The following is a 27,614-nucleotide window of genomic DNA, read 5'->3' as shown; positions in this document are numbered from 1 at the left end:
TGTTGGTCCATGCCAAGGCAGAGACATTGACCCTGACGCTAGCCTCCGGGTAGCTTTTACTTCAGGGCAAACTTCCAGCACAGCCAAATTCACTCACAACCCCATCCAGCTACAGGGAATAATCTGCCTCTAACCCCAAATCTCTTCCAGTTGAATTTCCAAATGCTTCAGCTGATTTTTGTTTAAAACCAAAACGCTTGTGTCACCTTATTCCAGTCAGAACTTTACACAGCCTCATACTACAACACAGCCACTGGCTCCCTTGCCAGCAAAGTACACTTATCACACCAGGAAGAAGAGCTTAATTCTGAAGGCTCAGCTACCCACCCTCACCTCAGTCTCTCCTGGCCTTTGCCTCACACTTCCATCTTCAGTCAACATTTCCAGCTGCCATAATTTCTCTCAACAGGCAGTTAGCTGCCCTTTCTTCACTGACTGGACCCTCCAACCAATCAGTTTATTAGTCCCCTGACCAATCAAAATGAGTTTACCTGACCCAGATCCGTTCTTTAAATATTAAAAAGCCATTCTCATTCTCCTTCCCTCTATATCTTCTTGTGTACACACTATATGTATATACCCAGTGCTATTTTTTTTTCTCTAGAAAAAGCGGTGCCAGAACTCACCATTAACTCTGTTAATGACCATGGCACCCACCTGAGAGGTGCCAGGACTGAGTTCTGGCCAGTTCCGGCTGGAAAAAAGCCCTGATAATTATACCTTTAAAACATATTGGAAGCACATTCTGTCCTTCAAGGAATTCTGGGTACTGCAGTTGGTTAAGGGATTATGGGAATTGTAACTGTGAGGGGTAAACTACAGGGCCCAGATTTTTTTTTGAGGGAAACAATGTGCTTTGAAGGTATACAGCATAATGCAGCTTCTGCTACTTCTAAACAGGCCTGCAACATAGGAACAGCACAAGGCCTTGAACGACAGCCATCCTCAGAAATCAACAGAGGTCACAGAAATACAAAGCGCAAAACATAAACAGATGCTCAAATACGCAGCATTTCACCACCAGAAGTTAATGCTAACTAGCTGGTGCGGGCTAGCTAGAACATTGGTAAAAAGTCCATTTCATCTATGAGCCTTTTCCAAGTCATTGATAGCTTCTGATTTTTTAAGGGAAATGTTCTTTGTCAAATTCCAGCATGAATCGTTAAATCTGAAGCTACCAATAACTCCATAATTGTTGTGGTTTTATAATACTGTAAAGTGGTACCTCGGTTTACAAACTTAATCCATTCTGAAAGTCCGTTCTTAAATCGAAACCGTTCTTAAACCGAGGTGCGCTTCTCCTAATGAGGCCTGCTGCTGCTGGTGCCCTTCCACCGTTCAGATTCCGTTCGTAGACCGAAGTAAAGTTCTCAAATTGGGACACTATTTCTTGTTTTGTGGAGTTCGTAAACCGAATAGTTCGTAAACAGGGCTGTTCTTAAACCAAGGTAGCACTGTATTCATTGTTATTTGGATTTGTATAGGTTTGCAAATTTGTATTGATATCATAGAATCATAGTGTTGGAAGGCACCAATATATTAGATATAGAAATGATAGCGATATATTTAGAACACTTTCTTTCTAAATTTTTCTTGTGAAACTCTTTTAACATATATGTCTTTCATGCATCACAATAAAGCAAAATGAGAACACTGTCTACTTGCTTAAAAAAAACCCCTCATTTTTAATTTCTCTTTGTTTTTATTAAGCCTTCCATTTCTTCTCTCTTCCTCCCCATTACAAATAGGTAGTTGTGGAAGTGGTAGGAGAAAGTTCAAAGCTGATAAAATGCTGCTCTTTCTAACCTCAGGGGTCAAGTCAGGAAGCAATATCTAGGCTGGAATTTATTTTTCATGGGATAAAAATGTGCCTTCAGGCATCTCTCTTAAAAATTCATGTAGTGAAGGCAGTTTCAGGAAAGGGATAAATTAATGCTGAACCAATTGAGCCAAGATTTCTCAGAAGACATTTTTCCTACAAAATTTCTGAGATTTCTTTTTTTGGGGGGGAGGCCACTTCGCAGATCCCACCCCCCTATATTCTTCACCATTTTTTTGTGGCAGTCACCATTCCCCAACTTACAGTGTCCTGAACCAACACTATGGTTGCACACACCCATTACATTTAAAGCACTCCCCCAATAATTTGGGGAACTGTAGTTTGTTAAGGGTGCTGGGAATTATAGCTGAGGGTGTAAACTAGAATCACTTCCCATTATTCTTGGGGAAATGTATGGTGTGTATGTAGCCTGGATATGGTGCACTACCTGAAGAGTGGAAAATGTTGTCCAGGATGCCAACACGGTGGCTGCTGCCACCTGCAGCCTTAAAAGAATAAGGTCTGTGCCACTGCCAATGGTGAGCCCTGCCCTTGAGAAGCTGTTGGAGAATTCCCCCCTCCTTGGAAGAAATTCAGTGAAATCATCCCCATCCCCTAATTTCTCAGCCCACAGCTATGGTGGAGAATTTGGAGAGACTTAACCGCACACAGCTCAATAATTCGCAGGCAGAGCAGAAGGTACCAGCCCCTGGCTTCTCCAGTTAAGAAGGTACATCGATAAAATGATGACCTGCTTCAGTGTAATGTGGCTTCACACATTCTTATGAATTAGGTCAACCCTCTGTTACTATGGTGACAAAATGACACTGAGGATAGCGCTGTTGCACTTTTAATCAGGGCTCAGCCAAGTCATTTTGGCCACCTGAGGCCAAGATGGCTAAACACCGCCCCCCCCCCCACCAATCCACAGTCAGAAGCCAACTGAACTGGCTTCCACCCTGGCAACAGGAAAGCGTACTTCAGCTCAAGTTTAGGATGTGTGGGACAGACTGTTTAGCACACACAGATATATCCTAAAATGGTGGTCGTGGTGGGGAGATGTGGGGGAATGGTAGAAAAAGGCAGGGGACTGCCACAGCCTCACCCAGCAACTGCTGCGTGTGGCAGTCACCACACTCTGCCTAATGGGAGGACCAGTCCTGATGCAGAAGGTGGCAAAGAAGGATGGAACTTTAGCTGACGCAGCTTGCCATTGCAAAGTGCAGGGGTGAGAAAAGATGAATGTGCTAAAAATTCCTGGCTTCCACATAACTGTTAAATGGGTGTCTCCACTATCAACTGCTACACAAAGAGAAGGCACACCACATCCCATCAGGGGTGGACTTTGACAGTATGATGCCGTCTATGTGGCTAAAATTTGATGCCCCCTGCCTAAGCAGACTTTGGGAAGGAGATATGAGGCTCTGGCAGGGTCCTACAGTCCTCCTGCCTCCTTCCCAAAGCCTAGTTGCTTACTCAGCTTTGTGAAGATGGAGAGCTCTAGCAAAGACAGTTGCACTGGGTGCAGAATGTATGGGGCGCTGCAGCAGGCACTGCAACTATGACATCCAATGGAAGGCGAGAGGCAGGGGGTGCCCGATTTTGGCATCACACAGGGAATCACTAAAATTTGAGACACCAAGGTCCGCCACTGGCTCTAGGACCCTGCCAGAGCCCTCATGCCTCCTTCCCGAAGCAAGAGCATACTCGCCTTCTTGACTCTGTGCCCTGCCCTATATCTGCCTCTAATCTCATGACCTACCACCTATTACTGACACCAGAGGCATAGTGGTGGTGGAGTGTGGGGTATACATGTGTGTGCATATATATAGTCACAGTATATAGCATAACACCCAGTTTATTAGGATCAGCATGACTGCAATTCTATGCATTTTTTTACTGCATGCGAGTAAGCTCCATTGAACTCATTGAGGTGTGCTTACTTCCAGGAGAGGCTGGCCTATTAGGTTGAATAGGATACTGCCCCAGCAACAGTGCTGGATTAAACCCTGTGGATGCCCCAGGCAGTCAAAAATTGGGGGCGGGGCTTGCAAATTATCTCGAAGCTTCTACTTGGCTACTCACAAATATTCTACCAGAATCTAACTCACAGAAAACTTTGTATCTAGAGGTTTATTGTGCATGTGCTCTAAATGGGATAACATTGAACTAAGAAAGCTTGCTTGCAATTTTCTTTCAAGATCAAATCAATATTATTTTGATCCATTGTCATGGGGCCTACTCTGCCTATTTCGTAATCCGGCTCTACCCAGCAACCTCATCGTGTCCTCAGCCAGCCCCCACCTTCTGGCCTTCTTACTTACATCCAGTTCAGAGTGCAAGGTCTGTCAGCTTAGGCTCAGTGTTGCCCTTGTAGAACTCAGCAGGGAGAATGATGGTGACAAAACTAGAATTAATTGGCTTTGCCTCTCGTTAGCTATGGCTCACCCTACTGCTGGCCATCCTGTCTTCCGCCTCACCAGTCCCAATAGGCACCAGTCACCACTTCTTACTTCGGACTGCATAGGATCAACTTGGAAAACATTGTGAGTTGAAAGTATGTTCAACTAGCTCAACTGCAGCCTTTAACTTTCCGTTAAAATACAAACAATCTTGCAAATAAATGTTCCTACTTAAAGTGAGAACCCCAACAAAGAAAAGGAATGAAAGATCAGGTTTGAGTATGCAGTGTCTGCTTCTTATCCTCATTCTCTGACTTACTCTACGCCTCATTTGCTTGGCAAAAGAAGTTGGGTCCCTCCGTTACTGGATGCTCCTGCTCCAGAAAAATAATTAAAATAAAATCCAGAGGTGCACTTCACTGCATTCCCTCTTCACTACACTACAGATTGACACTGACTCTGCCACCAGGTCCTAGACCCCACCTGCTCTATACACTTAAAGTAATATCACACCACTGCAAGTAGTCATAGCTTCCCCAGAATAAAGCTGCAAGCTATAGTTTGTTAAGGGTGCTGAGAGTTGTTAGAAGGTCACATATTCCTCTCATAGAGCTACCATTTCAATCTAGAGTGGTTTAAAAGTCAATCCCTCTTCCCAAGGAACTCTGGAAATTGTAGCTCTATGAGGGGAATAGAGTTTGCCTGACAACTCTCAGCACCCTTAACATTGCTACACCACGTTTCACACATTTCATTGAACTCGACATTGACTTTCCTGTGTGAGCGTTTGTTTGGCTACACTTTTAATCACATTGCATTTAGTTGATTGGGGAGCCACATGAATGCTGCAATTGCGTAAAGGATGTAGATTTTCAGGTGGGGTGGGGATAAACTAAACTGCTCAAAATGTGACGTCTGCAATTCCTTTAAAAAGAGCTACAGCTTCCAGATCATTTATCACACCTCCAAGTGTCTGTGCATTCCTTCCTACCTATTTCGAAAAGCTGCAAACATAAATAAAGCCCCACTTTTGGCAGTTCAGATGCAAAATGACAGCAGAAATGAGGTCAGTACAGTGGAAAGAGATGTTTAAATGATGCTGTAAGAGAGGATTAGACTGCATTCTTCCATGAGATGGTTTGGATAGGCTGGGGAGATGCAACTCCACCCATAAGGTGTCCCAACACCAAACGTTTAGCAACAATCCACATTAGGCTATGATTGGCTTTGAGTATATCACCTATATAGGGGCAGGAAAAGGAATGTGCCATTTGTCTGCAATTATCTGGTGGGGATGGGTGATTAAGCCTACAGATGAGGAGTGTTGGTTCTCATGCATGCAGCATGAAATTGCTCTTTACCTTCTTTCTGCCCTTCTTTCCCATTACATCCATGTGCATGACCACGGTCAGCTGATCTAAAAGCCTGATGCTTTCATTTAAGTCTCTGACTAGCCCCTTATGACTGGCACTGCTTCTTAGAAGCTCTCTGTGGAGCTGGGGATGGGGGAAGAAATCAGAGTCAGCTCACATTTAAAGGCAATTCTACCTACTTAGCACTTTCTGATACAAGGACATGAACTGAGGGCTTATCCACACCCCTGCTTTCCCAGCTGCATTCCCCTGGGGAAACATGATCTTTAGCACAGAATTGGAACAAATGGCAATTGGGTTTTCTGCAGATTGCTGTCTGGTCTGATTTAATGCTAAAGAGCAGCCTTTCCAGGGGGAAAGCAGGGGGCAAAGGCAAAACTGCTAGGACCCATGCATAGAAAGCATTGGTCAAGTGGAAAACCATGTTGTAGGCACAGGACAAGCAGGAGTGTGGACAAGCCCTGAAAGGCAGCCAACCTTCAAAATTCACACTTCTCCGAATTTTGCAGTGCAGTTCTCCAGCCAAGTGATGAGTACAAAAATGCATGTACTGGAATGGTGTGTGCATAAAAATGCCTATATGAGTGAAAACAACATACAAAAATACATTATATTAGGGGAAATGCTTTGCAAAAATGTGTATATTAGGAATTCACACTGAAAAGCTGATGATTTCCATTAAGACTTATTTTCAAAAAACTGCAAACTGATGTGGACATTTGGAGAATTTAAGATGGGGGAAATTGAAACTGAAATTGACAGATTTACGCTTTTTGGAGCCACTTTCCTCTCTTGCTTCAACCCCCAGTTAAAAATCCCCGCATGAAACTTACACCCTACACATTCAAAAGCCATTTGCTTTCTTGTCTCTGTTGTCAGTCTTGCTTCCCCCGTGTCTCTTTCCCTTCCCTTGACCTTCTCTCCCACACAGTCATCATTTATTGAAACAAGTACTGAAACTTTTTTGGGAACTGTGCCGGTAAGTGCTGCAATTTAGTATTTATTGTATTTTGATACTATGGATCCTGGAGATTTTAGCTTGGGATCCTATGACTGTATTCTTTCTTGCAAATCAAAGAGATTTTTAAAATGGTGAGCAGTACATAAATTATATGCATGCATGTATAAATAAATATAAAGTTTAGTTTGCATCCTTTTTGAGGGAGACCTCTGTGCAACTTTTTTTTTTCTAGTGGCATGTAAAGAAGCTGAGAAGCACTTGTATGAAAAAAAAAAAAACACTGCTAAGTATCCAGAAACTGTTGGACCTGGGAGGGCATACTCAGCCCTTCACATTTATTTCCTCTTCCCTGGACTCCTCAGGAACCATTGCCAGGTTGGTGCTTGGAAGTGTGGTGGTGTGGATTGGGGCTTGCTTAAAGGGCCAGCTGGGGGCAACAAACCAGTGAGCACTTGGGGCCCATCACAAACATGAAGCTAGACAACTTAGGCACCCCAGGCCCAACGCATCTTATACAGAGGCGTATTTTCTGTCAATGCTTGATATTAGTCTCTGCTCCAATTTGTTAATGTCACCTTAAATTTTGAGACCGATCCTCTAGAATGTTTGAAGGCCCCTTGAATTTTGTTTCCTCAGAGCCAGCTTTGTCACTAACTATAAAGGAATGCTGTAGCCACAGCTATTGCAACCCACTATAACCCAAGTAGAGTGCTGATCATTGAACCAATTATGTATGTTCCTTACTGTTACTTTTTGTAACTGACAATCCAATAATATGTATTCCATATGCTGTTTTCATTTTTATGTTGTATTTCTGTTGAAAACCAATATAATGCATATTTAAAATAAAAATAAAGGAATGCTGTAGGATGCCTGCCTACAGTCAGTCCATTGACAGTAACACCAACTGAATGTTCTTTTTACTTACTTTATTATTAAATTTGCCCGTCACTTTATCTTACCCAGGGCAACCCAAAACAATTTAAAATCAAAGAGTAGCTCCTTGTAGGACACTTTTTAAAAGAAAATCCTATGGGACTAGATCAGTTCAGCATTCCCAATGCTGACAAGCTAGAGCCATAATAGCTGATCTTCTACTTACCTCTACACACTAACCTCAGCTACCATAACTAAATAAACCATGTCTTCTTCCTCCTCTTCCTCCCATCCCCATCATTTCTAAGAAAACTATGCTTTCTGCCCATCTAGGCAGCTCTGAGCAGGAAAGATAGAACTAAGGCCTCATTTGCTCAGCTAACAACATTTCATTGACTTGAACTGTCCTACCACCGCAGTAATTTAATTAGAGTGAGGCAACAGCAACACCTTCCTCCAGGTAGAAAGCAGAACTGGTTCTCTAAGTTTGAGCAACACATTCAGAGGTGGCAGGCCTCTCTATGCCTTCTTTATGTATTGCTGAGAAGTGCCTTGGGATCAGTGATGAAAGGTGGTATGCAAATCTGGACAAATGAGCAAAGTACCGTAAATAGAAGATTGAGATTAGGTAACACTGAAATTCAGAGACAGATAACCAGTGGTGTAGTGGTAAAAACTGAAGAGCAGGAATTCATCTTGATAGCCCCTATAGTCATCACACCCACCCCAGACAAGTAAAAAAATGAACATAGCTATATTACATTCACATGCACGCGCCCAAAGGACAACAGTACCATTCACACACAGGAGGAAGGTGTCAGCAGCAGGCTTGGGGGAACACCAAGGTTTGTAGATGTTTTAAGTACATTTTTGGGTGGGGGGTGGAACCAAAGCTGGGGATGGGGTCAGGAGACCAAAAGCAGCTCAGTGAGGACTGAGCATGCTCAGGGGCCACAGAATACTGAGTGTCTGGGATATGGAATGGAAAGGAATGGACAATTCTATAGAATATTGTTGCATTTTAAGCCTCCCTCTTTTAATTCCAATGCTAGAGCCCACAGATTCCTTCCAGATTGGTTTCAGCCACTAGTTTAATAGTTTGCTGGTGCCACCACGTGGCAGAATAGGCATATGACCACAGAGAAAAAGGAGGCTAGCAAAAGACTAGACTAGGAGCCTTTTCACACAACCTTCAGGCACACACCATAGAATTGTAGAGTTGGAAGAGAACCCAAGGGTCATCTAGTCCAATCCCCTGCAATACAGAAATCTCAACTAAAGCATCCCTGACAGACCTCCTCCCAATCAATGAGGATAGTCCCAATTCCTCAGTTCTGCTGTCGAAGAAATTTCAGGCAACTGTAAATTCTCAGCAGCAGGACCTTTTGCGGGATTATAAGAGCCTGCTGGATCAAGTCAATGGCCCATCTAGTTCAGCATCCATTTCTCACAGTGGCCGACCAGATGACATATATGTTACTATCTACCCATTATTTATTTGAAAATGGATTTGCAACATGAGTGTGCATTCTGGTGAATGAAGATTTTATATTCGAGTTACAAACCCGATTGAAATAGGAGCCACTTAAGTCAAGTGTGAAACACCCCTATAGGCCACAACAGGGCACGATCAAAGCTTACTGTGAAAATTCCCTGCCCTCTTTCACAATTGCATCACAACTGTTGCTGAAAACTAAACAGGTTTTAAAAGCAGTCCCTGATAAGATGTATGGCGAGTGAAAAGGATTATTCAGACATGTAACCCAAGTGGACTGTAAAGAACTCCAAAATAATATTTTCAAACCAGGTGAATGGGGAACAAAATGGTAAGTAAGGTTTCATGTGTAAATCAGGGCAAATACACCCAGAGAGATGGGGCTGAACTGGCTTTAAGTAGGAAAGAGATCTGTGGGTCACGGTGGATGGATCAGTTACAACATCAACTCAGTTTGTGGCAGCTATGAAAAAGCAAATTCCATCCTATTGGGCACTATTAGGAAAGGGACTGGTAATAAGATTGGCAGTATAGTAATGCCCTCAAATAAATTTGCCACGTGACGTTTGGAATACATTGAACAGTTCTGGTCATCCCACCATATATAAGAGCTGGAAAAGGGGCAGCAACCAAAATGAAGGTTGGAACACTGTGCTTATAAGGAATCGCTGGAAGAGTTTTGGGCTCTCAGGTGTTTAGAAAAAATATATTACTAAGGGGGGTGGGGTAGGGACATGATCAAGTCTGATAAAATCATGCATGGTGTGGAGAAAATGGATAGAAAGGACTTCATGTTGTGCCCCCATAATCCTATAACTTGGGGCCAGCCTATGAAGTTGACTGGCAGTATATTCGGGGTAGGCAGAAAGTATGTCTGCACAGAGAATACAATTGGCTATTGGCAGTGAATTCCATAAGCTCATCAGCTTAGGTGACTTCAAAAGGAATTTGACAAACCCACGAGGGATAAACAGCTGCTAGATATGAGAAGGGAGGGCTGCAATAAATTGTTGCAGTGAGAATCCCCAGCCCTGGACAGCAGTATTCTTGTTCAGAACTCCAGGCCACTTGGAGGAGGAGATTGGAGGACTCTGCTGGAGCTCAAAGTAGGGCAGGATTCAGGAGATGGAAAAGGGACACCATTTCCTCCTTTCTCATCTGGCTGAAACCTCCTCTGTTGCGCTATCAAGAATTACAGCTTGGGGACTGGTTGCCAACTCCAAAACTGAGAGGCTTATTGCTGTAGCATATACCACATGCGTAGGGAGTTTCCAGAAGTGGGAAAGAGATAAGGGATCACTTTTTCTTTCCAGTCTGAAAGAGCCCTGTTATCTGCAAGGAGGGAAATTGCTTTTTAAACTCATAACACATGTTGGGCTCGTCACTCACTCTCAACTCAACCTACCTTTAAGGGATGCTGTGAGGATAACATGGAGCGGAGAACTATGTATGCTACTTTGAGCTTCTGAGAGGAAAGGTGGAATATAAATTGCAAAAATGAAAAATAAAATAAACATCACCTACAAGCCTAATCCCCACCTGCAGGATATTTACTGTCCTAACATGATAATAAGGTAATTAATGGTGTAAAATTCCCCCACAGTGGACAGTGAGATGAACAACATATTTTTTGTCAGACACTGAACTGCAGAACAAAATGGTTCTTATCTAAATGCGTTAGTGAAATGACCTTGTGGACCAAAGCCAGGCAGTACTGTGTTTACAGTAGACATTAAATGTGGAGATTTCTCTGATGGTTTGTATCTTGCCTTCAAGTTTGAGTCAAGACACCACTCCAGTGGAATACATTACCTCACTGCAGATGTTTAACCTAGGCTATTTCAAGCAGTCTCTATCAATTCATTGTGGAAACAAACTGTTTTCTGTTAAAATAGAGTTCCAGGCGTTCAAACTAGGTACATGACAAGAAGCCATCCCTTTTAAAGTTGCAGTGTGATTTCACTGCAATAAAATAACAATGACTTGTTCAATTGTTGAGCTTTCTCGATAAGCAAAAGCCATTTAATATATTCCCTTTGTCAGCGGCCTGTCCAGCGCAGCAGCTGGAGCAACTGTGTGTTTGGAGATGTGTGTCTTTCTTGCACAATGTGTCCTCACAGCAGGAAATACTGGTGCAACACTAGCACAACACTGCTGTAGCTATGCCAAACATGTTTGTTGCATAAAGTGTAAACCAGCTCTTCTGAATCTTGTGCGGTTGCTGTGGAAAGAGTGTTATTTTACAGGGCAATTTTATAGCTATCTACTCAGAAGCAAGTTCCACCGAGTTTAATAAGGTTTACTCCCAGTTAAGCACACAGAATTCTGGTCTTAATAAGGTAAAGGTTGAAATTAGGGTTGTGGGAGAACATCATTTCAGTTTGCATTTAAAGGTGGATCTACCTAATTCACACTTTCCAAGATCATCAGCAAATCAAAGCACAGCCAGCCTTCAAAATTTACAGTGTTGTTCTCCAATGAAGCAATGAGTATAAAAATGCAAATACAGGGTGCATAAAAGTGTGAAAACAACACACACAAGTGCTTTAAAGTAGGGAACCCTGCTTTGCAAAAATGTACCGTATATATTAAGATAATAGCATACAAAAAATTCTATGAGAAGTTCACACTAAAATGCTGATGAATTTTCAGGAGGACATTTTTCTGAATCACAAACTGGTATGGGAATGTGTAGAACTGAACTTAAGATTTGGAAAACGAGAAATTGAGGCTGTGTACACACTCCTGTTTACTATGCATCTAGTGAGCTCTCACTGCTGCTTTGGGAAGCAGTATACACAGCCACAATCCTTATCTATCCTGTCATTTATTCCAAAAGACTGCATTTTGATGCATTCCCTGCTAAACCAGCTTAGATTCAAATTGGGGGGGAAAGCAACCTAGCTCTGCTTTAAGATAGTAATGTAAACCCAGCCTGAGAGAAACCAAAATGTACAGATTTGCCTAACTCTGGTTGAAGAACAGCATATTTTAAAACTGAATAAAATGGACACAACAGATCATAATCAGTTATTTTAGTTTATGGAATTGTCATTAATGGAGCTTTTATGTTTTCGACATTCTTTTTTCCTACATGCCTTTTTAAGGGTTTACCTGAGGGACCTTCCTGCTATTCGAGGTAGCATATTGCAAGTAATTGCAATTAAGATAGAAACATACAAAGCAATTATTCCCCTAAGAGCTGCAATTTGAGCCCAGACTCACCGAATTCAAAAACAGTCCCTTAGTTTGTGATAGGATGAAATAATTCAACACTTGGGACTTCATTTGAGTTGTTGTTGTTTTAGGAATAAAATACACTGTGCCCCATTTCACTGGACCAAGAATGCATAAAATGTGTCAGTTCCAATTCATTTTGAGAGAAGGCTCCAATAACCCACTGCCAAATTCCTCCATATGTAACATCCCACTTTTATTAATAGGCAAGTTAATAGACAGGTTACGCTAACTTCAATTGCTCTACTTTAAGAGAGAGAGAAAAGGGGAATACTTCCTCCCTGTTGGGCAATTAAATAGTTTTGCAAGATTATGTCAATATACAGGAAATTTAAAGTTTTCTCTTTTAAAAAAACACCACACAACACTTTTGTTCCTAGTGTGCACAATTCTGCAACTATCCAGCATAGGAGAGAATTTCCAAAGGGAAAGTTCAATTTAATTGACATCTTCAAAAGCTCTTAAACTGGGCTTTCTGTGATGCTTTTAAAATGCAAAGTTCTGGAACATAACCAAATATTGCATGTGTGAAGGGAAATTACTCACTGCAAGGATAAACAAATTGACAGACTCAAACACTTGAGCTGAAAAAGGATCCCTCTGTATCCCTCTGTATGTTTGCATCTACTGTAGGAATCAAGGATTTCCCTTCTCACAAGACTGGAGATTAGGAAACTCCGAGGCATATCAAATGTCTTTGTGGGGTTTGCCATCAAGGAAGAAAAAAATTGGGCAACCCACTTCCACATTCTACACTTCATGAAGTGGATCGCTTATATATAGGCAACTGCAATGCACATTTACCATATAATCTTGTTTGTAACAAAGCTTGAACCTTTTTAAAAATGCCTGTTGTGTGAGGAAAGCAGATATAGCTTCATATTGGAATTTCTGAACTGAACTATTTAAATACATAAATATGATTTCTTTTTGGTCATCAAACATACCAAGACTTTGCCAATAATAATAATTATTATCATTACAAAGAATAATTCAATTTTTATCATGATAAAGCTACTGGATTGTATCCAATGAAGTTCTAATCAGAGTAGACCCATTGAAATTAAATAGACCCAAGTTAGCAGTGTTGATTAATTCCATTGGGCCCACTCTGAGCATGGCTGAACACTGAATAAAACCCACTGTAACACCCCTCAAAACATTTATACCAACAGGTTTTGAGAATCGTCTTCTTTTGGGAGCAATCAAAAGCATTTTCTCCCCTAAAAGTCATCTCAGAGTGTATTAGGACAGTATATGAAACAGAAATGGACAACTGGAGGCCTGAGGTTATTTGGCTCCAAAGTAACTGCCTGGGCCCACAAGCATTTTAATCAAATGTGATAAAAAGTGTGCCAAGTTTGACTTTTAAGGAAAAGGATTGGAAAGAAATACAAGTTATCAGAAAATTTGTATCAGGTTAGCTAATCTGTGGTTATCTAGCTCACTACTGTCTATGATCCAACAGTAGCTTTCCAGGATTTTACGACAGATTTTTTTCCATAACCTGTCAGCAGCTCGTTTTTTAATCCGATACCAGGGATTGAACCTAAGTACTTTTGCATGCAAATCGGACACTATAGTACTTGAGCTATGGCCCCTTTCACTACACTGTTGCAATTAGTCTTGTTATATTTGGATTAAAACAGGAGTCCTCTCTCCTCAGCCTCTATGCACAATTATACTGTAGTTTTAATTTGGAAAACTGCCTAAATTAGTCAAATGTACAAATACACATTCTAAAGTATGCTTAGAAGAAAAGGACTAAAAATATAGTAAAGGTAAGTTATGCAATGTACAGCCACTTTAAAAGATTTACTGTATGTTTCATTAATCAAGCTTTTTTTTGGCAGTCATGCACAAATATCATGAGACTGAAAACCACAATTTCCTGCGCTACAACTTGAAGAGAAGGCACAAATCATCCATTACTTGAACATGAAAAACTCATGTTTGCATGAACATGCAAGGTCTATAGTAGACACTTTGGCACCATTATTGAAAATGAAATCTACACAGTCTTCTTTGCAGTGTGAACATTCATATCTACGGGAATCCAAAGTACAAAAAGTTGCTTTCAGTCAGATCCTATATTTGCAAATTTCATTGTGTTCGATGGCAACAATACCAATGCACTCATAATGGTGGTGTTAGGCTACAAATTCTAGACAAGTCTACTCAAAAGCTGTGAGTTCAATGGAACTTGCTTCCAAATAAACATGCATTGAAGTGCCAATGTATTGTCTCAATTCTGATTGCTTCTTTTTCTAAATTCCATAGTTGAGTTCTAGTAGATACAAATTCATTTCTCTCTCCAAAGGGTGGCATAAACACCTGGGAGGTACGGGCAAGCAAAGGTTTGTATAGTATGAAGACAGTGACTGATGTTCTGAAGACTTGCAACCAGGCACACTGTCATGCAGAAATCAGAAACTCTCAGCGATAGTTTTTACAGGCACATTTGTGGAGAGCAGTATGTCCAATTTCCCTTTAAAAGGATAAGTAAAATAAAAATACAAATCACCAAAGGCAAAACTTACCACAATCCTTTTCAACTGAGTAAACTCTTACAATCTTTGAGTTCTGCTGAATATTAACTAAGAAAGGAGAAAGATAATTTTAATATTTCTTGTAAACCACTTAGAGGTTCCACTAGAATCAAATGATATATATAAAAAAGGTAAAGGTAAAGGACCCCTGACAGGTAAGTCCAGTCATGAACGATTCTGGGGTTGCTTTACTGGCCAAGGGAGCCGGCGTACAGCTTCCGGGTCATGTGGCCAGCATGACTAAGCCGCTTATGGCAAACCAGAGCAGCGCACGGAAACGCCGTGCCACATTGCCATTGTGTTTCATTGGTTAATCCATACTTTACTTGCAAAGTCTTATATTCCACAAATTTATAATTTTCATCAATTAATTGATTCAAAGTCAAAATAACTTTTTTCATCAAATTTTGCCAAATTATTACTTGATTTCCAATTTTTAATTTTGGGTTGGCCCATATTGTTTATTTCTCATGCTGATAGGGGTCGTCCTTATTTTTATTTATATTCATCCAAATTTTTATAGGTGCTTTAATAGACTCCAGGATAATAGGATATTTCATAAAATTGGAGCCGAATTTAGTCCACCCTACAAGAGGTTCAAAGAAACTATATACGAGAGTAGCCCAATTGGGATTCCTGCTAGCTCTCCAATTAGTCTTACTCAGTAGGTAAGCCTGGTGATATGATTCCAGATTTGGGAGCCCAAAGCCGCCTTCCTTAGTTGGAAGTTGCATTTTATGGAGTGATATTTTTGGTGACTTTGTACCCCACAGACAAGATCTAAATAGTTAATTTATTTTTTGGAAGTATAATTTGGGAATATATATTGGTAATCCTCTAAGAATGTATAAAAGCTTTGGAACAACATTCATTTTGAGGACATTAACCTTTTCCCAAAGGGAGAGGTTTAGAGGTCCCCACCTTTCAATATCAAAATAAATCTCATTTATAATTTGACTCAAATTTAATTTTACAATTTGGGCATAGCAACTTATTTTATTCCCCAAAGCTGAATGATTAAATACCAAACTACAATTAACTACATATTTACATTATTCACGTAAAAAAATCAATCATCAGGGACAGACAAACTTGATGAGTGGAACATCAAAGACCACAATGTAGAAAATGTTTTACCAGAACCCCCAATGTAGTAAAAAAAAATTTAATTTGATTACTGCATTGAGTGTGTGCATAAATTGAGCCTATGCTTCGGACTGTATATTCATGTTAATTACCTTGACCAGCCAGATACAGAAAGGGGCACACTTTACAAATGTGGCCAGCAAATCTATTTATTAATATAGAATTTTATCCCACCTTTCAGAGAATCTACCTTCACAAGATGATTTACATCATCAGTGACAAAAAATATATATGCTAAAATTTACAAATTGTTAAAACAGAACTCACATAAAAAGCAGATGAATTACAACTAGCAACAGTATATCCATCCTGGCACCAAACTTTAGTGCATATCCCAGAAAAAAAGCCAGATCTTCAATTGGAGGCCAAAATTCCGCAGGGGAGCTCGAGAGCTGGGGTGTCATCACCAAGAAAGCTCTCTCATTTTTACTTCATAGTTTGCTTCAGCTTGAGATGCTACAGCTAAGAGGGCCTCCCTGGTAAATCTTAATAAGTGAAAAGGTCTGTACAGGAGCAGCTGTCCTCTCAGGTCTCCAGGGTCCAAGTTGTATAGGGCTTTCAATACAAATATCCAGAAGTGAGCCTTGTAGTATATTGGCAGCCACTGCACTAACTTCAGAAGAAGATTTTGGATTTGATATCCCGCCTTTCACTCCCCTTCAGGAGTCTCAAAGTGGCTAACATTCTCCTTTCCCTTCCTCCCCCACAACAAACCCTCTGTGAGGTGAGTGGGGCTGAGAGACTTCAGAGAAGTGTGTCTAGCCCAAGGTCACCCAGCAGCTGCATGTGGAGGAGCGGAGACGCAAACCCGGTTCCCCAGATTACGAGACTACCGCTCTTAACCACTACACCACACTGGCATTATGTGCTTATGGGTCATATTCAACAAGAGACTTTTGCAATTTGTATCTATAGCTACTAGACCAGTTTGAAAACCAGCCCATTACACCAATACTTTATAGAGGTTACCAGCCCATAGGCCATCAGGCTAGGATTTTGCTGTTCAGGAAAGCTGTAACATAGGTGTGGCAGATGTATTTTTATGTATACATGCATGTTTGTGTTGACAAGTTTACCATTTCTGTTTTGGGTTGAATATATTTGCTAAGGCTAGTTAAGCTGGGAAAACAGGGAATAAGTTAAATGTAAATAGTTCAGTGTGAGAGTGTTATGGGCAGTCTTGGCAACTGTTACTAAGGGATTTGGGATGTTGGGAAAGTGAAAGTTGAAGCAGTTAAGAAGGGCGGGGAGAGAAACAGAGGGAGATGGAAGTGCGATTTGGAGTACATCTGGTTAAGGGAGACTAATCAGGTGCTGCATGTGGATATGGAAGAAAACAGGGATGGAATGTGTGGGAGGTGCAGGGGGAACCAGAAGTCTACACCAAGGACTCATGAAAACATCGCTCCACAGAAACACCCAGGCAACGCCATGGTATCATACAGGAATCAACTGGGGAAAACGACTGCAGTGCTGAGTCATTGTACAAGGACATAGCCTTGAAATGGTATTATGTACTAGAGAAATTATTCTTTGCATAATTTAGAACAAAAGTTGTTTTAACACATGTAGGCTTGCAAACTCCCTTTCCAGAGTGCGAACTGTGAAGGTAGTCTTCCAGTTGTCACACTGACCTACCAGGCAAAGGTAATAAAGGACTACATTCCTTCAGAGGGAGTGCAACCCCATCTAGAACAAGCAATTTGCCTGATTTCTGGATCTGGAAACTATCTACTCACAGGACCTCAATCTTTTGGGGATTCACTGGCACACCACTAAATTCAGGCATGAGTCCAGAACCTGCACAGCTTCACCTGGCTTGTATAGAGAGCATATTGATGCCACTCCAATCCCCCAATGACACCACCCAATGTTTCAACACCATTGGTGACAGAACCCTGTAAACTCCCACAGTTCAAAACGCAAAGGGCCGATAATGGTTGCAACACTGTGCTTCCAACACCTATCTCAGAGCTGCTCAGGATACCCTGGTGGATGGTATCAAAAGCTGCAGAGATCCACAATTAACAAGGTTGCCTTCCCCATCCATCAGCATGACCAAAGCTGGTACAGATGCCAAACCAAGCCTGAATCTAGACTGGAAAGGGTCTAAACATTTCCTACAAGAACAGATAAGAGCTTAGCCAGCACCACCCTCTCAAGCACCTTCTCTACAATGGGATATTGGCAACATGATAGTTGTTTCAAATAACCCACATTAGACCTGGAGATTTGTATCATTTCCTGAAGGAAATTTAGTACCGCCCTAGCAGTGATGTGCAAGTTTTTGTTTGCTTGTGTGCTGAACTTATGCATCTGAGAAGAGGCCCACAGCAGCAGCATTATAGTATGGAAAGAATAGATGGGAATGGTGTGCTTATGACGAAAGAGCAATCTAATGAAAGGAGCAGCAAGCATCTGCAAAACTCCTTAATTTTCCAATTTTATTTTTTGCTGTCACAAAATCCAATTATGCAAATTAACACCTATCTGCTTTTGGAAGGTCATGCTAAGTTACTAATTTTGAAAACAGTATGAGGACTTATAGAAAGTGCTGTAAAAGAGCTGATGCACTGGAAGGTTTAGTCTCACCCAACCTGAGTCTCAGCACTCTGCTCAACCTGCTGGATTCAACTTGATTCCATATTACAAAAAAGAAAGTCCCATTGCATTCTAGAGCCTTTGAATCTTTTGTATTTTTATGGTGCTACTTTCTTTTTGGTTATTTTAAGATTAATTTAACAACATGATCAGATCTAAACCAAATCACTGCTTACTCCTTGTGTAATACCATTCTTGGCCTTCAATTCAACCTTGTGTTAAGCATTCAAATGGAGTTGTCCACCGTATACCTCTCCATGAATTCCTACTCCATTCCATACTGCTGTAGCCACCAAGAGTCACATGTAATTATTATTTTTGAACAATAAAGGCAAGATGACTAAATCCTGTAATTTACCTAAGCAGATTTGGTCTATGGAATGAGTGGAGCCTCAGGTTCAGAGCTGCATAGGGCCCTCCAAGAGAGGGCTCTAAGGCACAAACTTCACCAACTGTTGTTGAGTAGTTTTGCCTGGCTGCAATGTATTGTTGAACTGTAATAATTCTTCTTGCTTACTTGGATGGAGAGCTATGCATGTATGCTGAAACCTCCAACTTTTGTGTGGCTGGAATGTAGCCTCCTGTCTAAAGGTAGGGTTGCCATATTTCAAACAGTGAAAATCTGGACAGAAAAGCTGTTGAGCTTTCTTGGCAAAATCACAGAAATTTGCAGTTTCTGAGCTCCTTTACTGGAAAATCGGCAAAAATAGCCCTGCCGTCATGGGCTGCCATAAGTCCGGATTTTCCCGGACACAGTCGATTTCCGCCTGGACCCTGCTGCCAACTGCAGTATTCCAGATAAGTCTGGGAGATTCCGGATGTATGGCAACCCTAGTCTAAAGGTAAAGAGTCAAAACTGTTTTATCCCTCTTTTGCCTAACTACCACTGGCATATGGTTCCTGGAAGTTTGTTCACAAGGAAATTAGGCCATTGGGTTGAAAAAGGTTCCCCACCCGTGTCTAGAGCCTTAAACATTAAGATAAAAGGCACACAGTACAACTCAGTATTGCAAAAGAAGCCCACAAACGTTACTAGCCTTGAAAAATGTTTACTAAGCCTACTGGGGGCTTGGAGAAGAGGCAAAACACCCTCTTTTACAGCAGCTGTGAGCTTCCATCCTCTGTCTGCTCACATGCAATTCCTTATCACCTATGGGTATCAGGGCTAGTTCTTAAATACAAGGCTGGTAGAACTCTTCTGAGATTATACCATTATAGAACACAGAAGGAATTGATTGACAAAATATTCAAAATAGCATCAGGGGTGAGGGGAGAATAATTTTCCTTGACATGCTACTTTTGCATTTTGTCATGCAATTCCTTCACCTACATTTATAACTGGAAAATTCCCAAGAGAATTGAACCATGTGGTTTTTCTGATCATGTAGATCAATGCTTAAGTGTGTTTCTATGACAGCGATGCCATTTTGAAACGTATACTTACATTTAAGCTCACCAATGTAACCCTGAAAGAAAAGCACCAGAAATCAAAGAGAACAGAGTAAAAAAAGAGAACAGTCCAAGCCAAACAATATCCAGCTTTATTAAAGGTACTTTTCATAAAACAATCAATCAATGGTATTCAGGCAGGACATGGTCTACAATCTGCAATGTTTTACAACAAATTCCAACTCCCCTTTCTTCTTGGACTACCAAAATGTAAAGTTACTATATAAAACCCAATGAAATCTTCAATTCTTACTTGGAACAGGGAAAGTTTAGAGTGAGGGTGGACACTTTCACATTTAGTATGTTGTTTAACAACTTTTCACAAGCCTACCCTGACTTTTAGAGGAAAACAAAACCGTAGAATTCTTAATTTGAAGATTCACAATATAAGAAATGTGGCTCATCTGAGAGCCATCCTTCCCCCACCCCATAGTATTTGACACCAGAAGTCTGGATTGCCTGACACTGTGAGTACGAATCTGATTTATGAGAGCAAGTATCAAAAGACCCTATGCCACACTCAAAGGAGTGGTAAATGCAATGCAAATGACAATGTGAAAGAACAGACAGAGGAAGTCTAAGTACTGTTTTAAATGTACCTTCTCCTCAGACACAAGCGTTTTGGGAACTTCAGTGTTCACTCAAGTATTTCAGAAACCAAAGATGAACAATATCAGGGAATCCCCCTTTCTTGTGTCCATGTAGACCCCCTCTTGTAAAATTGAAGGGGGGCTTTTAAAAGCCCAGGTTCTAAGTAACAGAGTCAATGGCATTTGTCCCCTCTCCTTCCCCCAAAACACAACAACGAAGCGTTCTGTGTGCTAACAACATAGCTTTAAAAAAAAAGTAAAACAAAATTCTGCATTGTTATAAAACTTGATAAAAAATAGTATTTCAAACTGTACAGTCACCAGAAGTACACAGTTATCAAAAATTCACACAATTCACTTGGCATCCCCAGCACCTTCAGCTTTCTGTGCCTGAAAGACAAAGGCAGTCCCGTCAGTTTTCTTTATGCTAATGCAAGCTTACTACCCACATAGGCCACTGTCTGCATGAATCTATGTAAATTATATGAAACAGACACACACCCATTAACACAATGCAAGCTATTATGAGAAAGTATTGATGTTAGACTTGAGCAGAAGAACAAAGACAAATATTTCTTACATAATTTTTAAAACTATAATCTCATATACAATCGGGAGCATATTATTCCATTCATACACAATCCTTTCACAACAAATTAACAAAGGAGTTTGGAGGAAACATGTTGGTCCATATCACTAAATATATAGTTTAGCAAAGTAAAGAAATCTACTATATTGCTATTATACCTGGTCTGTTTTGGCATCTCCATTTTCTGCAGGATTGTTTCCATCCTTGCCTGCATCAGCTTTCCCCTTCTTCCCCTTAGGTACCTTCTCAGCCTTCTGCCAATCAATGGAAATAATTAATAGTTCACAAACCATAAACATCTGCTGATATAAAGGACTTCACACAATTTAAAACAATTGTTTGAACATAAGTATCTCAGACCAGAGAACAAAGATGTATTCGAGTTCAAATTGCATACAATTTGAATTTTACCTTTGGAGCTGTTTTTTTAGGTTTAGGTTCTGGCTTTGGAGGAGCAGGTTTCTAGAAAAGACAGAACAATTCAAAAGTAGTTTTGAAACAATAAGGTGTTTGTTCACTTTAGTATATGATGTCATGCTTAACAGCCAACTTAATCCCTTTCAGGGTGTCAATGAGTTGACTATCAGTAGTTCTTTAGAAGTTACTACTGCTAACAACCCTAAAGGACATTCCATCATACAACATACTTACAGCAGATAACCTTGCTGATCTCCGCTGTGGCTGTTTAAAAAAAGAAAAGTTAACCATTAGAATGAGTTGTTTCTTTTAGAATAGAGACCTAAAATCCAGCATTCAAATACACACATTACATTCTACTGATACAATTTTCAAGATCAGAAAGCTAACATACTTCTAGTAGCATATCTCCATCTGACAAGTAAGGCTAAAATGAGAACAATGTGGTAAGAAAGCTAGATATATACAAATCTTTGCAAATTACACCACAAGCTTAACCATCTCTACTCAGAAGTAAGCTCAACTGAATTCAATGGGGTTTAGTGGCAAGTGAATACATTTGGGATTTCAGTTTTAGTCTAACATAAAAATATAGTAATGGTCTTACCTCATCCTTTGCTTTGGCCTTGTCACCCTTGGTATCTCCTTCAGCCTATAAGGAATTTAAAAAGTGAAACAGCTGAAGAAACCCTACGCCATCAATCTAATTTATTCGGAGGTTTTAAAAACTTGGATAAGCTAATGTTACTTATATAAAGAAAAATATTTAATGCATTGCAAAGCTGACAATCTCATCTTTGTCCGATTCCTTTTCCTCAAATTTGAAAATAGCACACACTCTCACAACTACTTAATATTATTTTTCCTCCCTGTATGCAGTACAGAAAGCAGTACAGATATATAGAATCAAACCATTAGTCAATCTAGCTCAGTATTGTCTACATTGACTGGCAGCACTTTCCAGGGTTTCAGGCAACTCTTTCCCAGCCTTATCTGGAGAAGCATGGATTGAACCTGGAACCTTATGTGTGCAAGGCAGATGCTTTACTACTAAGCTATGGCCTTTATATTTTAAATCAAGATGTTGGCATTTTAAATCCTATGCTCAGAAAACCAAGAAATTGCTTGTGAAAAATAAAATAAATTTTCTGGTTGCATAAAGAAAATATGCGGCATAGAAGATGCTCCCTGGGGCCATATAGTGTTGTCAGAAGCATCAACTATTGCAATATTCCAATTTATGTTCCTACAGAACCAAGTTTTACTCAATGCAAGTTCCCATAGTTTTTGACATTATTATCATTTCAATAAATTTGATATATTACTAGTATCTTCTAATTTTAAAAAATGGCTATATTGTATGCACTTCTGCATCCTTAGTGACCATATGTTCTCCCAATGAGAGATGTGTTTGTGGGAGGGTTGTGTGGATAACAGCATTGCCAGATGCCCCTAATTTTGATGCATTATTCTTTATTCCCCAACACTGCAGCTCTAGGCAACATAATGGCTCCTTTTATTTCAGAACACTATGACCTCTATTGAGTCCGTGTAACAGACCCAAGATCTCACTTATTTCTGGAATTTTGATCTTGCAATTTGAACCTTGCTTGCCTGCCTACCCCTAGTGCCTCTTCAGACCTATGAAACCACTCACTGTGCGACATTTAAGGCTGTACCGACTCTCTTGTCGCTTTAAGCCTTAAGGGATCATCCCTAGATTCAGAGCTCAGGCAACTCCCCTGGGCCCAACATACCCCCTCCTTCCAAGACACAATTGGGAAAACAATCCCGAATGCCTCCTTGAAGGTGGATTTGGCAACCTAAAGGGCTCCAGAGAAGCAAGCCACAACGTGTACGTGTGTGGGCAACTCTAACCCTCCTTCGCCTCTCAACACTTAAGATGGTCACTTTCCCCCTTAGAGAGAAGGCAGGGGGCGGGAAAGATTCGCTAAGGAGCGCATGTAGGGCGGGAGGCGGGGCCTCTCCAACATCTTCACTGACAGGGGAAACCTCCATCCCCCGCGCAAACAACTGACAAGTCTCTCGCCAGGACTCCATAGGGCTGATCTTTCCCCTCCCCCAGGGCTTTCAAAACTACCGCTTTTTTTTTTGGCCTTCCCGCCTTTTCGGAAGCGCGGGGGATGGCGGGGGAGAAAAGCCTGCGCCCCCCCCCGCCCCATTACTGTATTTATTTGTGAAGGAAGCGGGGGGGGGGGGAGGCGGATGACAGAACGCCAGTGGGAGTGCGCGCACGCGCCCATTTTTCCAACGTACCCCGCTTTATGTTTGCACGGGCGCGCACGCGCGCGCCCAAACAGCTACAACCAGCCACGCACGTGCCTCTCTCCAGCCAACCACCCTCCCGCCAAAAAAAACAGCCAGCTCGCTCCGGCTAAGCTTAGTCTCTTATCTTCCATATCTTGCTCTTCTGCCCACCCGCTGGCGGGCGCGTGCCCCTTCCCTATTGGTGGGGACTTAAGTGAGCGCGCGGGCGAGAAACTGCCAATGATTAATATTCTCGCGCCCATTCGAGTGCGCGCGCGCGCGCGCCGTCTCTCTCGCTCTCTCTTCTTCCTTATAGTTCCCCCCCTCCCTACCCCCGGCGATCAAGAATGCGCGACGGTTAACGGTCGTTCTCGCTCCGCTCCGCCCACTCCTCCTCCTCACTTTTAAGTCCTCAGAAGCACCGTCGAGCCGCCTCGCGCGCTTCCCCCGCCTCACAACCGTTAACCGCTCGTGGAGGAGGAAGGAAAGGAGAACCGGGGAGGGTGGGGGGGAGAGGGAGAAAGAGGAGGAGAAAGGAAAGAAAATGGCGGCTGATCTAAATCTCATCCCCGCATAAGCACCGCTCCTTCTGCAAACTACCATGTCTCTTCCCCACTTCCTCCTTCCCCGTCTCCCGTCCGAGCCATTAGGTTCTCTCGCCGCAGCCACGTACCTTTCTCTTGGGCATGTCGGCGGCGCGTGACAGAGGGGGAGAGAAAGAGAAAAAGGAGGCTGGGTTGGAAATATAAAAGCGCGGTCTCTGTAGGAGGGAAGGGAGAAACTCAACCGCCTGTAAAATAAAAAAAGGAGGGGGGGTGCAGAGAAGCCGCGCAGTAAGGTAGAGCAGAAGAGGAAAAGAGAGAAAGGGGGGCTCCGTTTGTTGGGTTCGCTCGTGTCGCTCACGACCCCACTAATTTGAATCGGGTGTTTATAAAGTTTTATATAGAGCCGGACGCGGCCCAACCGGTTCCAGCCGGATCCCCACCGCCCCGGCTGCCTATTGGACAGAGCGCGTCACGTGGCAAGGGCCAGCCAGGGCGGGCGCTGCGAGGGGAGGCGAGGAGCGAAGGGGGCGCGCGCGCAACTAGTAAATCCTCCCTGCAAGAGCTGTTGCTCGGTCTTTCGACCACGGCGCGAATTTGTTTTAATGACAACAATAAATGGCAGTACTAAGACCGACCCTCGGCGCCGTATAGAATTTTATTTTTTTAAAATAACCCGGACCTCTTTTTCGTTACGTATGTACGCAAGAAAGAAAAATGCATTTCGTAGATTCTCATACCACTCTTGCTGCCTCCCCCCTCCATTAAAAATAATTAAAAAACAAAAATTTCTCTTGGGTTTTAAAAAAGCGCACTGCAAAATTAAATAAATAAATAAATAAATCCTCTTGGCTGAGACGGAGCTCTCTGCGTAATCTTCACAACTCCTCTGGCGCGGTGACTGGACTTGCGCCCAGGTAAGCGTATATAAAGCTTGCGGTCGAAAGTTACCGCTGAGAAGCCAGTGCAGTGTCTCTCTCTCGCTGCAGGAGGGCGAAAGACCGACCTGCCTGGCGCACCTGCACAAGCCATGGCGCGCCTCTCCTGCGAAGGCGCAGGCAGGAAGAAAATGTTTCCGAGAAAAGGCCTTTCCCCTGTTCTTCCTGGCCCTCCAAGCCAATAACAACAACAACAACAAGAAATCTGGGTGGAAGCTTGGGTAGAAGAAGATGGTGGCCTCTTCTAGCGCTCGAAGGGAAAGGAAGGTGCGGTCATTGCCTAGCTGAGGAGGGCAGAACGCAACCCACAGCGCCCTCTTCCTTTTCAACCTTGACTACGAACTGGCAGGGTCTCCCTCAAGAGCGAGCAGCAAAGGGCCTCAGGTGCAGCAGCCACCTCGCCTTCCCCCTCTCCAAAGGGAGAAAGAGGGGGAACGGAAGCATTCTTGTGGCGCGGGGACACTTTTACCGAAAACGCTTCCTTGGCAGGGGCCAGGTGAGGAGCTGTCCTTTTCAGCACCATTCTGTCCTGCTGCTGGTAGAATACCCACCCCAAACCCCAGCAGTTAGAAAGAGACAGGGACAGATATGGAATACCTGCAGAAAAAGGCTTGTTGCCCACATTGGATCTGTCATCGTATGTAGTGTCTCCCTTAACATAACTTCCCTTGCAATGCACACACCATGCAACATCATTACAGCTTGCACTATTAAGTGGTAAAGGTTACATTCAGGGTGAAGTTAAATGAGAGAGTTGCAGTGATGGCTTCACTCGTATGAATAATTTCATGTGGCTTATATAGCATTAGAGCACATTCGTCAATTGCACATGCACAGCTAATAATGGAGGATCTTATCGTCTTTGTTCAGAGGCAGCGTGCCACCAACTAGGCAATTGCCGAAGGGGCTACTTTTGGAAGCAGAATGCTGAACTAGACACAACTATGTTCACAGGATGTAGTGATGGCTACCAACTTGGGTGACTTAAAAAGAGGATTAGACAAATGTATGGGGATTGAGGCTATCAGTGGTTACTAGCCATGATGGCTATGCTCTGCCTCCACGGCAGAACACCAAATGGATTTCCAGCAGACATCTGGTCGTGCAGTGTGAGAACAGGATGATGGATTACATGGACCATTGGCCTGATTCAGCAGGGATTGTCTTCTTATGACATCCTTCTTCACCGCATTCCACTTGGGAGGTGCTCCTGCCAAGGCACCCAGAGGAGCCTGCATGCTTCACCTGACTGCTGTCCAGAGCAGCAGAGCAACAGTCTGGGGAGCATGTAGATGGGCAGGTGGGCTCCTAGCCACTCCAAGCCAGAGTGGAAAGGCGTGATTTTTGTGTCCTGCTGTGCCTGCACCCTCAGCAGGGCCAACTTCACAAACTCCTAGATACGCTCCTGAGTTCAGGGATGGGGAACCTTTTTCAGTCTTAGGGCAAAATTCCTTTGTTGGCAACCATCCAAGGCTGCATGGGTGACCAGACCCAAGGGTGGGTGGAGCAAAGAGAGAGATTTACTTTTGTACGTTAAGCTTCCTTCCAGCGACGCAAAGGTTTATAAAATGTATGTGCTTCCCTCCAACCAGGCAAGCAAGAGGCATTATCACAATTCAAGGTCACATTCTAACCAGGACTCTAGCATGGGCATGAGACTGAAGGCGCCCAGAAGGCCAGACAAAACAGTCATGGAGGACCACTTTTGGTACCCAGGCTCAAGGTTTCCCATCCTTGCTTTAGAATTTTAAACAGGCTGGAAGCAATATTGGTAACTACATGAAGCACTTTTAAGATTTAACATTTCATATGCCAGTTGCCAAATCTAACAATCTTCAACTTTTTTTAATTCCATCAGGATTCTAGTTATATTTCACTATGAACACAGTTACTACAGTAGAGCTAAATAACTTCGCACTCTTAAAAATAACTCAAGTTGGCCTCTTACTCTCATTCTCCAGGAATAGAAATACCCCTTAACAGTAGGTGCAATGAACCACATAACGGCAACACAGCCGCCATTCATTCCAATTGTTCTCAGTGTGATCTACAAGCCATTTAAACAGGCAAGCATGTACTATAAGCCTGTTTAGTCAGATTAAAGTCATTGACATTAAGCACACAGAAGCAAGTTCCACTGAAAACCTACTGGACACCCTGAAAATCTGCTAGAGGGTGGTTGAATGCCTTTTTCATTCATAATTTGAGCCACCCAAGGCAGCTTTAAAAAGGCAAAGAGTTAAAATCACAAAGCACAAATGTTTGCCCGGGGTGAGGCTGGGGTGCAGAACAAGCAAGCAGCAGAGAGTTAGTACAAAACCGGAATCCAGCAAAATGATCCGCCATCCAGTCCAAAAGCCTG

At 42.3% G+C, this 27,614-nt stretch overlaps 2 protein-coding genes and 1 long non-coding RNA gene across 5 annotated transcripts in view; 1 reads left to right on the top strand and 2 right to left on the bottom strand.

Annotated features, from left to right (window-relative positions):
• RPS6KA1 (ribosomal protein S6 kinase A1) overlaps nt 1–14,760 on the bottom strand; it is a 111,260-nt gene extending 96,500 nt beyond the window's left edge. Inside the window, exon 1 of the mRNA XM_083455080.1 lies at nt 14,704–14,760. The gene's annotated coding sequence lies outside the window, so the exon portion shown is untranslated. The remainder of the gene's footprint in view (nt 1–14,703) is intronic.
• Nucleotides 1–27,614, top strand: part of LOC310684850 — a 231,750-nt gene that overhangs the window by 108,621 nt on the left and 95,515 nt on the right. The window lies entirely within an intron of this gene.
• HMGN2 (high mobility group nucleosomal binding domain 2) lies at nt 19,978–24,797 on the bottom strand. 3 transcript variants are annotated; one of them, XM_083456349.1, is made up of 6 exons: nt 24,446–24,797; nt 22,112–22,156; nt 21,739–21,768; nt 21,499–21,549; nt 21,246–21,341; nt 19,978–20,888 (listed from the first exon to the last, which is right to left on the bottom strand). In XM_083456349.1, the coding sequence occupies exons 1-6, from the start codon at nt 24,458–24,460 to the stop codon at nt 20,853–20,855; spliced, it is 273 nt and encodes a 90-aa protein (XP_083312475.1). In that variant the 5' UTR covers nt 24,461–24,797; the 3' UTR covers nt 19,978–20,852. The 3 variants fall into 3 exon arrangements, with proteins under 3 accessions (XP_083312475.1, XP_083312473.1, XP_083312474.1); XM_083456347.1 differs by lacking the exon at nt 24,446–24,797 and adding an exon at nt 24,175–24,354; XM_083456348.1 differs by lacking the exon at nt 24,446–24,797 and adding an exon at nt 23,509–23,538.

The sequence above is a fragment of the Podarcis tiliguerta genome (genome assembly GCF_965153285.1).
Source record: "Podarcis tiliguerta genome assembly, chromosome: 8".
NCBI lineage: Eukaryota > Metazoa > Chordata > Lepidosauria > Squamata > Lacertidae > Podarcis > Podarcis tiliguerta.
Note: the sequence above shows the minus strand (reverse complement) of the source record. Positions and strands in the feature narration are given on the sequence as shown.